This window comes from Lathyrus oleraceus, chromosome 1 (genome assembly GCF_024323335.1).
Source record: "Lathyrus oleraceus cultivar Zhongwan6 chromosome 1, CAAS_Psat_ZW6_1.0, whole genome shotgun sequence".
NCBI lineage: Eukaryota > Viridiplantae > Streptophyta > Magnoliopsida > Fabales > Fabaceae > Lathyrus > Lathyrus oleraceus.
In genome coordinates this window covers 52,507,936-52,520,313 of record NC_066579.1, presented here as the reverse complement: position 1 = coordinate 52,520,313, position 12,378 = coordinate 52,507,936, and the positions used below count along the sequence as shown (strand labels likewise).

Sequence of the window (12,378 nt, the reverse complement as noted above, 5' to 3'; positions counted from 1 at the left end):
GGGAATAAGATTAAAGATAATCTATAAATTAAAGATAATCTATTAAACCAGTTTAATTGATAGTTGTGTAGAATAGTTTATTTAGTTGTGCACTGATATCAAATTTAAGGACACGAATAACAATTATGATAGTCGGCTATCTTCCTATGAAGCCACTAGAGATTTCATGGTTTTAGAGCAATGTGTCCAAACCAAAACAGAATGCATGTTAAGTTCCACTCCATCTTTTATCTATCAATTCAATCAAGCATAAACTTAATCCAGTTCATCTCATCTCATCATGTTACTTCAATCCAAACATGATGATGCCGATCAAAGTAATATAGTCTTGTATAGTTTCAAAAGTATAATTTCAAACAAAAGAACAAAAATGTGGCAAATCAAAGTGAGATAGCAATAGAAACCAATTATAGTCTTCAACAGCAAATTAGAAGAGTGTAGTATTACACATAGCTTATAGCTTATTACATACATTGCCAAAGAATGAATTGAATGAAATAATGAATGAATTGACCCACCCTTTTGTACATCTACAAAGATTTTCTATAGTTAGATCTCAACTACACTCTAACAACTCATAACTTGCTGCTGATCTTGCCAACTCACATGCAAATTTGAAGACATGAACAAATCCAAAGGGACAACAAATTGACAAACTCTTGTGTTGCACAATTTCCCAATTCTTGATTTTTGATTTCATTTTCTATGTCCAAATGTCTTTTAAGTGCTCCCGTTCTACCACTTTGTAGATTCCAAAAGCAAGAGAGAAGAGAATGCCTATGATTTTATAACCTAAAAAACTTAGATTGAATTGGTTGTTTGTCTACTAACCAATTCATCTAAAGCTTCCTTCATCCATGCATATGGGCATATTTCTTTTGCTTCATCCACACTCAACTGCATCATACAAATGGAAAAAAAAAACTTTAGGACACAAATTTATAAAACGCCACTTGATTAAAAAAATAGATTAAAGATAAATTTAATTCATATGCACCGTCAGGGTAATTCTCCCGCTATCTTTTTTTATAAAAAGAAAGTTCACTTAGATATATCAAATAATGAGTGTATTTGAATTATAATCGTATATAGATCAGATACATTGATTATTCAATTTATTTATAAAATGAACTTTTTTTAAAAATAAGGTCGGGATGGAGTTACTTTTTTTAGAAAGTCAAATCAATCAATCATAAGCATTAGATATTATTAAAATCGCTTGACTTTAATAAATACAGATTCTAAATTGTGATTTGATTGCAACCTCAAGGTTCGGTGAAATTGATTGAGGTTGCGAAAGTTGAATTTGAGTGTGATTCTCTGCAATATCATGAATCGCGGTGCAATTGTGAAAAATCGTGATTAGGATATTGTAATTAGGAAGATGAATATACACTTACCCATTTTCTTTTTCTTAAGTTCATTTCTGGCCAATTATCCAACTCCTTGCTAACAAGCAAAGGAAACATGTATCCTTCATGCATAATGGGTTGCCTTTTGCTCTTATAATACCATTTACCCAAATTACTCTGCAAGAAAAACAACCAAATACACACAAATAAAGTAAGAATCAAAGGACAAATTATTTGATTAAAAAAAAGTGATTGCAAATAAAAGTGATTTCAAGTACTTACTTCAACACTTCCAATAACCCCAGCTTCTTCTATGGTTTCTCTCAAAGCAGCTTGTTCCATGGATTCATCACTTTCCCAACCACCCTGAGACCAAAACAACAAAGAACATGTTAGAAACACAAACAATAAAAAGTTTGAAAGTTTGAAAATAAGTTTTTGAGGAAGAAACAAACAATACCTTTGGGAATTGCATTCCACTACCCTTTTGAGCACTAATCAAAAGAACTTCTATTTCATTTTCTTGGGTTCCATTGCTTTTGTATCTGTAAGGTATGCATCTGTTCATTTAAAAAAAACACAATAAAAAGTCAGATTAACAATTCAATTCATATACATCAAACAACAATAAAGTCAAATTCAAATTGAATTAAAAAAAAAAAAATTAATTTTTTGTTAAAATAAAATATTTTTATTTTCCTTTTCCTTCAAATGATTCAATAATCAAATAGAAGGGCACACTTTGAAATCATTAAGAATTAAAACCCAATTGAGAAAACCCTTAAAATTTTCAATCATCCTCAAATGAGAAAAACCCTTTTAAAATTGTCAATCATCCTCAATTCCAAACATTAAAAATTCAAAATTTAAGAAACCCCAATTGAGAAAGCCCCTTAAAATTATCAATCATCTTCAATTCCAAGCATTAAAAATTCAAATTTTAAGAAACCCCAATTGAGAAAAACCCTTAAAATTGTCAATATTTGTCAACCATCCTCAATTCCTAACATTAAAAGCACAATAGACAAAAACCTTAAAATTTTCAAAATTTTCAAAATCTGTTCATTATATTCAACTCCAAACATTAAAAATCCAATTTTTAAGAAACCCCAAAAGAACAAATCACAAGAGAAAGAAAAAAGAGATAGAGAAACACACCCCACAACTTGGCGACACCCTTTTTCATATCGCTGCAAATGTCTTCCAGTTCGAGGAGAGACCAAACTGATCATGTTTTCCAATTGTTGAGGAAAGAAATCATTATGAACATCCTTAGAAAAAAGCAAAGGGTAAAAGAACTTGCAAGCCAAACTCCTTGAAAGTAAAAGACCCATTACAACGTTTTTGTTGTTTTTTTTGTTGATGTGAAAAATGAAAGAGAGAATGAGAAGAAAATTATGATTTTGAGAAGATGATGAAGAAGAAGCGGAAGAAACAGACATGAATGAATGAATTTGTGTTGTGTTTTAAACCAACGAACGATGTTGGATATATATGTATCTACCTGTTCCTGAACACGTGTCTGCGCGTGGAATTTGTATTTTTATTTTGACAGATGCGCGTGGAACTTGTTTTTTTTTTAACAGCTGTGTTTGGAAGTTACTGTTACGTTCAAAGAAATAATACCCGCATGGACCAGTGCGTTTATTCACGCACTTTTATTGAAAGTAAACGTTTTATTATTTTTTGTTCTTTTTGTTTTGTTTTTGTTGCAACAACTCAATTTTCATTGAAAAAAGAACATTCCTCAACAAATAAAGACTTGTAATTCCTTTTTAATCTTATCTATATCTTATGTAGAATATAGATTTAATTTTAATTCTGATTTATTATTTTTTAGTTAAAAATAACATTCTCCCAACAAAAAACTTGTAATTACAGATATAAAAATGGTCAATTCATCACCATATTCGTTTGTATTATTATTTTATAAGTGATTATAATAAAAGTCAAATTTTTCATAATATCCAACGTTTGTGATTAATTAATTGTATAAAAAAAATTGTCAGTGTATTTCAACTAAATTTGTATATTTCAACTAAATTCTTTTAATATTATGTATGCATGTCTTTTGTAAGATATATATTTAATTTAAGTTTTGATTATTTTTTATTAATTTTAAAATTTAAATATTTTATTTTAAAATTTAAAATTTTTGTTTTTAATTAATTTATAAATTTTGGCTTTTTCATTTATAAATATATAATTATTGTCATTTTTTTAATCAATTTTGGTATTGAAATTCTATATATTTTCTAATATTATTAAGAAATTTATTAATTTGATCAATTATTGTCATGTTTATTGTTAAAATTTTAAAAATAAACTATTAACTTTTTTTAATAAAATATTAATATATTGAAAGAAAAAATATGCACATAAAATAAAGGGGGATTAGGTCAAGACCCACACAAAAAGTGGAGTATAAAAAAAAAGTAAATCAAGTCTATTCTTTTATAAAATCAGTCATAATAGTCAAAGATAAGAAATTAAAAAGTGAGAGAATTAATTATGAGATCTATATTAGCAGAAAAAAATCTGCAAATCAATTATATATATATATATATATATATATATATATATATATATATATATATATATATATATATATATATATATATATATATATATATATAGATAGATAGATAGATAGATAGATAGATAGAGAGAGAGAGATGCGTGTGTGTATGTGTGTGTGTAAAAAATGTATAAATGCATATTTGCAATAATCATGAGACAAGAGTTCGTTAATGAGTGTTTGTCCTTTGCAACCTTAATAGCTCGTATGACGGTATAAAATTCAGCATGCAAAGAGCAATTCTAAAGAATATTTTCAGCAAAAGCCAAAATAAAATCACCTTTGTTATCCTTAAATATACCTTATGAACTAGTGGCAGGGGGAGATGGTGAATGCACCGTCACAATTGCACTTGATCCAGTTAAGAATATGCGGGTTCGAAATGACCTCCTTAATTGTAGGAGTTCGATGAGGATGAATAGTAACATTTAAGGCCTTAATAAGAGAGAAATCATGCATAGATGAAGTAGTTGTTGATACATAGTTGTTACCATTTAACATTATTTGAGCCAAAATGTTGGAAATTATGGCATAGAAATGAGTAATTTTGTTGTTGAAGCAAGCCATGTTTCTAGCCGACAAAACAGTTGATCAAGAAAATACTAGCAACTTTAAGAACAAGAATTATCTTAGGATTCATACCTGCAATACATAAATTCCATAATTCATCCAAGTCTATGAAAATCAAGTTCCTACCAATTATTCTGCCAAGTCATCTCAACAACTTGGCTCCAAAAACACACATACAGAAAAAATGAGCAGAGGTTTCCAAGTGAGACTTACACAGACTGCAAGTGGAAGCAAATAATATCCCCTAGATTGAAGTATGTCATTTGTAGGGACATGTTGATGCATAAGCCTTCAAAAAACATGGATTTTAAGGGAGGATAACTCGATTCCATATAACTTTGGCCCAATCAATAGGTTGAGATGAATGAGCTTTGAATAAATAAGCCCCATCAATCGATAAATCACCATAAGCCGAATCATGACAAATCAATCAATCATGAATCTGAGTGTTTGTAAATGAAATCACCATAACTCTTTGGAGCAAGAAAGGAAAAATGTGTATCCAATCCGGAGGAAAATACCACTGGTTATTTTGAATGAAATCTTCTACATAAGAGTTATCATCAATGGATAAAGAAACAAGAATATGCCTGCTTGTTGAATGAATCAAAAGGGTCTCCACACCAAGCATCCCTCCAAAAATTGATAGAGGTTTCATCCCCCAACAACCAAGATTTTTTGACCAAAAGAAGGGAAAACTCATATTTAAATTTGTGCAACATATAAGAAAAAATATGGTGGTTGATGGTTCCAAAAGGTCTAAGAATTCTAGATTTCAAAAGTAAGACCCAAGAGTCCAAACTATTCATTAAATTTTATCCCAATTTTAAATTGTAAGCTTCATTTAGACATTTCAAGGATCTAATCCCAAGTCCACCGTGAGATTTAGGTTTACAGATCTTCTTCCAAGCAATAGTTACAAGTTATCTTTTAGTTACATCCCCACTCTTGATGAAGTTTCTACAAGCTTGGTCTATGGATTTAAGTAGAGATGTAGGTCAGGTATAGACATAGATAGAATGATTAATCATACCATGGCTCATGACATGCAATCCTTGTCAATGTCTGACAAGTTATTAAAACATATTCTCAGGGATGTTCTATGGTGATGAGGCAGATGGTTGATGCCTTGACTTGAGCTTGAGGTCTTGTACCTGTTGGGAAGTTTGATCTCCAAAGTAACAGAGACAAGTCTCATCATGTGACTAAGAGACTTATGGTCACTTGACAAAGACAAACGGAATGTGTACAAAGAAGTCACTCCAAATCAAGCATATGTCTAAGTCCTAAGTCCAAAGTCCTAAGTCTTCAACATCACTCCAAGTCAAGCATGGGTCTTAAGGATTAAGTATATCCATTTTATCATGTTTTGATTCATTGATATTGTCAATCAAACCAAGCATAAGATGAATAGAACAAGATGAATAATGTATGAAGTGAGATGATGAATAATGAGACATAAAAGTAAATTGCAAGAATATAAATTGCAAGAATGTAAAGTGTTAGAGGTTAGAAGTTAGATGTTAGGTGTTAGATGTTAGAAGGAAAATTCAAGTCATCACATTGGGATAATCCATCAACAAGTCAAAGGACTCAAACATATGTTACACCAAGGGGATAACCTATCACTAACTCAAAATGTCAAAAATATGATCAAATGATCATATATCAACATATTGAATTAGAGAATATTGAATCAACCAAGACACCATCTATCAATGATTTGAAATTTTGAAGATCTCATCAACCAATCAACCACTCAAGTCAAAACAAAAACTGAACAAGATTGAATTAAAAATATTTTTTTAAAAGGATTTAAAATGGAAATTAAGAGGAAAATTCAAAACAAATGTAAAATGTAAAAGAAATGGTTAAAAAAATTATGAGAAGTCAAGAATAATACAAATGGAATGATCTCAAAAGTTGGATGCACAAATATTTAAAAATGATTATAAATAAAATCAAAAATGAAATTAAAAATAAAATGAGAGTAAAATATAAATTAAATGCTAAAATGATTTTAAAAATTATGAAAAAATATATATGAGATGCAAAATATTTGTATGGACTTTATGTAAAAATTTGGATGAAAAATGAATTAAAAATCAATCAAAATTAAATCAGAGAATAAAAGGAAATAAAAAAGAAAAAGAAAAGAAAAGAAATATTTGAAAAAGACGTCAACAACTAGCCAATTTTAAAAAAAAAACGTTGGCGTAATCCCATTGGCTGGAAGGTTTGAATCACGCGTGAAACACTTCTTCTTCAACCTCCCTTTGATTTATGCAATATTATGAACTCGATGTTTTTGGCCAAAACCTCACACGTTTCAGCAACAACATCCATCATCGTTCACGTCTCTTTGCTTCAGAGTCATTGATTGGCTATGAGCAAAGAGAATTTGCCCAATAATAAAAAGAACCTTAGTTCTTCAAAGTAAAATTAAATAATGGATACATAATATAAATTATAGGTAATATATGGCTTTTGATCAGTGAACCAAGACGAAGAGAGTGGTAACTTGTTTGCTCAGGAATTTAACTCGTAGCTACCTTTCTAGTTGAAGCTTCAAAGGTCAACAATGGTGAAATTGGAAGTCTGGTTCCAAGGAGTTTCAAAGCACTGTAATGGTTCAGTTAGCTTCAGATGATGTCGATGATGAGTTATGGGCAAAGATTCGAAGCAAAATGAGCTTGATTCGATGGACCAGTTAACTGGTTTTTGGTGGTTTCGAGCTCAAGTGTAGCAGGGCTTTTTGGGTTTCTAAAGCTTGAAAATAAAGGAAAATCACTCCCCTATTTATAGGAAATTAAATGGGAAGCTCACACATGTCAATCAAATCTGGAATTCGTGTGAAAATGGCATGGCTGCCAAGTGGGGGTCATGACAAGGTTTTGGCCCAATTTGGCAACTTGGACCTTTCCAAAATTGAGGTCCTTAAGGGTTGAATTGATGCTTGAGCCTCGAAGAAAAGTTGTAAAGGAACTCATTATGAATATTTGGCGCAAAGAAACTTGTCAATTGGTTGAAAATTGAAGAAGTTATGGGGTTTGGACCAAAAGTAAACCATACTTGCAAATTTAGTCCACAAAACTTGTACCAACTTATGCAAACTTGAAGTTCTCTTGCATCTGAAGCTAAAATGATGATGTAATGAGCATCCCTTGAAGAGAACTCGATTAAGGCTTGAATGATATTGAGGATGGCTTAAAGATGGTATGGAAATAAACACATGAACCAACCTTGAACCAATGAATCACACTTGCATCTTTCTTGACCAAAATGACATTTGTTTTGTCTTGAATTGAGGCACAATCACCTATATGAACAAAGGAACAAAAAAGTATCATCTCTTATTGATGCTTTGGTTAGTTGAAGAGTAAATCAAAGTGAAAAAACCCTAATGTTAAGATCAAACAAAGAATGTGACCGTGCTTGTGAGCCAATGACCAAATGCAAAAGGTCATGCTAAAGTTATGATGATGCATGATATGATTCCATGTATGCAAACGAAACTAAGCAAAAGTTAGAAAAAAAGGAGCGTAAATTTTGGGGTATGACATCCCTCATTTTATTGTGGACCTCTTTAATTCTATCTTTGATCTCGATTACTTGTGTAACATCCATAAAATCTATATCTTCAGAGTTATTGTCCTTCACTTCAACAATATGTGCTAGGATTTTCAAGCATTCCATGTGCGATGTAAAAATTTGTTTGTCGAAATCAGGTTTAACCTGCACCATAACTGGGGGTTCCACAAATTCTCTTTGTCTCTTACTTGATTCAGGTTGTTCTATTTGTTGTTTACCCTTGTTAAGAAGGCTATACAAGTCAACTACTTTGTTTTTCTGGAAAAAAAACTTGTTTGATTTCAACTGCTTTTTTTGGGTTTAGCTGACTTTGAGCAGGAATAACAACATCTTTGTTAGAAAATATACATATTTTTAAGAAGTGGCCAATCTTTTATATTAGGTACATAATGATGGAGATTCTCATATTCTAATCAAGTGAAAAAGGAAAATCCTTGTTGTTCTACCAGAATTGTATACCTTATGTCACAACTAACATCCATGCCAACAAGAACTCTAATATAACGTTCAAAATTCATGTCCATCATAGGCTTGACATAGGCCACGTCAAAGCATATGGGAGTTCAAATACTAGTGGCAATGGAAAAAAGGATCATAGGCCTCCAATATTGTTGCAATAACCCATAAAATCTTACTCACATTTGAGCTGTGTTGGATTGTTGTAAACAATGATTAAAGTCTTTGGACCAAGGGAATAACTTCAAGTGACCGGGTAACAAGCTCCCGAATCCTAGACCCTTATAACATTTTAATATAGGAGACAAATAATTCAAATAAACCCTTCTCCAAAGAGATGATTCCCCATTTGACAATGTCAACCCAAAATCTAACACGTTTGAGACACAAATTTTCCACAAATAAGGGTGTGGAGCTCTTTAGTCGGATGACCCTTTCATGAAGGTTGTACTAATAGGCTTCAACTCCAGTAATATATTCCTTTTTCGAAATGGTGATAAAAATACATTTTTCTTTTAAGATAGGTTAGGGTAACTATTAAGTAGGGATGTTCCAAACCCCATTGAGGGCTTGAACAAATGACTTAACCTTCGTCTTTGTCTTTTCCTTATGAGATTTGATGGCTTGATTGGGAGTAGGTTCAAGACAAGCTCAAGGAATAGCAACTAGAAATCACCATTGAAAGAGATGAACAGTGATAAGCCCGAGCTCACCATTAATATCAAAATTATTTGATATTAATATAAAAAAAAAAAAAAACAAAGTAGTAACTTGAAAACCCAGTAAAATCATCCAGTCAGATAATCCCTAAAACTAAATTGTAAAAAACTGTTGATTTATAGTTATTAATATTTATTTACATTAATATATAAATATAAATAAATATTATCATAAAAAATTAAAATATAAACTATTGTTTACACTCATTTAATTCAATTAATATATACTAACGGTTTATTATTTATTTATTTATGTAAAAGCATAAGTCATAAAACAAGATAACTTTTACTGATTTATCAAGTTTATAATTATTTAATTTTTAATGAAATTTTATTTGTATTTTCTTGATTTTTACAAGTAAAATTGTGGTATTTTAGAGGTATTTATGAATCTTTTTTCTAGTTCTTATGGCATTTTTAGAGATTTGTTTTATAGAAAATGAGTAATTTTTATATATTTTTCCTGATTTTCAAAACAACATTAATGTTGCTTTTATATAAATAAAATAAGTCCATTGGTTATCCTAATCCTATATAAATATTTCTAATTTTTTTCAACAATAAGAAAATAAAACTATGATAGCTATACCCGTGAACATTATCCACACCCTTGTCTCTTAACTATATAAACATAACAAATGCTCATCTCTCCAAACAAAACAAAACAAAAAAGAGAACAAACTATTTTATTTTCACATTACACAAAAAAACATTTTATTATTCTCACTTGGTTACGATAATAATAATTTTTTCTTAGACTTAAATAATCAATTGGCTGTTAAAAATTACAATGAAAAAAAGTCGCAAATTGACGGCATTAGTGACAAAATAGAACTTTCCCTTCAAAATATACAAATTAAAATAAAACATTAAAAACAGAGCAGTCATAATCATATTATTATCGTATTATATTAAATATTAATTATATTAATAAAAAAAGAAACCAATAAGTGAATTTCTAGATTGCAGCCACGTATCAAAGAAAGTGTTTAAATAGTAGCCATGTATCACATCTCCGTAAGTATTTATGTATTTTTTTTATAACTAATTATGTTTTTTTTATTATATATTAACATAAAGGTGGTTATATTTTTTTTCTATTGTATTTAATCATATATCTATTTTTACCTTTTAGTTATAATTTCTTCACATATATACGATCATAATTTTGATAAATAAAATTAAAATATCATCTATCTATAGTGTATTGAATTGAAATTTAACTGATCTTTTTAATTAAAATTTTAAATAATATTATAAATATTATAAAATTATAAATCCAATAATTTAAATAAAGAGTATATTTTTAAAAAAATATTATATTAAAATAAAAATATATATATATATATATATATATATATATACACACTGTGATCTCTGCAAGAGTCATGCTGAAACATCCAATCATATCTTCTTTGACTGCTCCTTTGATAAGAAAATTTGCGTTTGGTTTCCTGATACTTTTGATATTCAATTAAAGATTGATAATTTCTTGGACTGCAAGGTAGTTATCCTCAGAGACTGATCACCTCAAGTTCAGATTCTTGGACTGCAAGATAGTTATCCTCGGAGACTGATCATCTCAGATTCAAATTGTTGTCATGGCTTGCATTGTTAATGTCTTCCATCAGATTTGGACGGCTAGAAACTTGTTGAGATATAAAGCTAAGGACACTTAATGGAAAAATTGCATCACTAACATAACTTCTCTCAGCCCAAGCTATCTGGCAATCACAATTCTAAGTTTTCCAATTCTTCCATCTCTAATTTCACCATCTTAAAGAAATTTGACATCACTATTCATTCATCAAAACTTTAGGTTAATATGTATATAAATTATCGATATTGTGTTGAGAGAGAGTTAATAACACGACTCTTGACTACAAAAATGTGGAAGTATGTATCAAGATTTCAAGTGATTCGACATATTTTTAATTTTTAAGTCAGACTCACAAACCGGGTATAGAAAACAGGTTTCTTCGGTTCCAGGTCTCTATAAATACGATTATCTATCACTTATGTGGTAAGTGGTGAAATCCTAATGAGATAAATTTAGATAAACAAAGGGAGAGATTCTTATAATTCATTGTTCTAAGAATTGGAAAACTTTTGGGAATATCTAAGGGGATTATGAAACACTTATAAACACCTCGAGTTTGTGCGATTCATATATTGAGATGAGGAATTAGAAAATACCGGGCTAGAAAATATGAGATGTTATTGTGAACTTAGAAGACTATTTTCTTGTAAATCTTCTTGTAATCTCTTGTAACAACTCTTGAAGTATATTGAATCGGATAGCTACTTTCTAGCCTATAGTAGATCAGTTTGATCGAACTGGATAAACAAATTCTATGCATTCTCATCCTTTATTTTATTGTTGCCCATGTAGATTTGCTTACACTATTTGAGGAAATTTATTTTTGTTGTAATTGTTCTTAGTCCAACACATCAACATTATTTGTGTGACTCATTATATTTATTTTCACAACAAGAAGCACCCATTGTAGGGAAAAGGGATTAAGTTTACAAGTGAGCGGCATGGATTTCAAATGGGACATCGAGAAGTTTTCCAGAGACAATAATTTTGCATTGTGGAAACTGAAGATGCAAGTCATCTCAATTCAACAAAAATGTGCTAAAGCATTGAAGGGTGAAACATTGATGACTATAAGCCTAAGACAATGTTGAATAAGATCATAAGTGTTATTATCTTGTGCCTTAGAGATAAAGTCACATGGAAGTCTCCAGGGAGAACAAACCTTTGTAGAGTAAGTATTTGGCTAATACATTATGTCTGAAACAACAACTTTACTCTTTTCAAACGATGACGAAAAAATAAATTATGGAGCAATTGGAAGAACTTTACAAGATCATTGATGACTTGCAAAATATTGATAGTGAAGATTGATGATGAAAAAAACTCTATTATTGTTAAACATGTTACCCAAAGAGCTATCCAAGAGTTTTAATAAGTGTAAGTTAAAATGTTTCACATGTCACAAAATCGATCACAAGTATGAAGGGTCATTATGTTCATATTGTGATTGCATTAGATAAGGATTGTTATAAGTGTGATGGTGCATCTTTGGTAACAAGTTTGCAGGAAAAG

At 30.0% G+C, this 12,378-nt stretch overlaps 1 protein-coding gene across 1 annotated transcript; it reads right to left on the bottom strand.

Moving 5' to 3' along the window:
• Positions 1–371: 371 nt before the first annotated feature.
• LOC127103172 (nudix hydrolase 4) lies at positions 372–2,826 on the bottom strand. Its single transcript, XM_051040468.1, has 5 exons — positions 2,511–2,826; positions 1,813–1,912; positions 1,635–1,718; positions 1,401–1,529; positions 372–897 (listed from the first exon to the last, which is right to left on the bottom strand). The coding sequence occupies exons 1-5, from the start codon at positions 2,792–2,794 to the stop codon at positions 802–804; spliced, it is 693 nt and encodes a 230-aa protein (XP_050896425.1). The 5' UTR covers positions 2,795–2,826; the 3' UTR covers positions 372–801.
• Positions 2,827–12,378: the final 9,552 nt, after the last annotated feature.

Excerpts from the sequence above, each read along its gene's own strand:
- LOC127103172 (XM_051040468.1), bottom strand. The coding sequence starts at position 2,794 with ATGTCTGTTTCTTCCGCTTCTTCTTCATCATCTTCTCAAAATCATAAT. Across the intron at positions 1,913-2,510 it reads GGGTGTCGCCAAGTTGTGGG|ATGCATACCTTACAGATACA; the intron begins GTGTGTTTCTCT and ends TTAAATGAACAG. Across the intron at positions 1,530-1,634 it reads GGGTTATTGGAAGTGTTGAA|AGTAATTTGGGTAAATGGTA; the intron begins GTAAGTACTTGA and ends TTTTTCTTGCAG.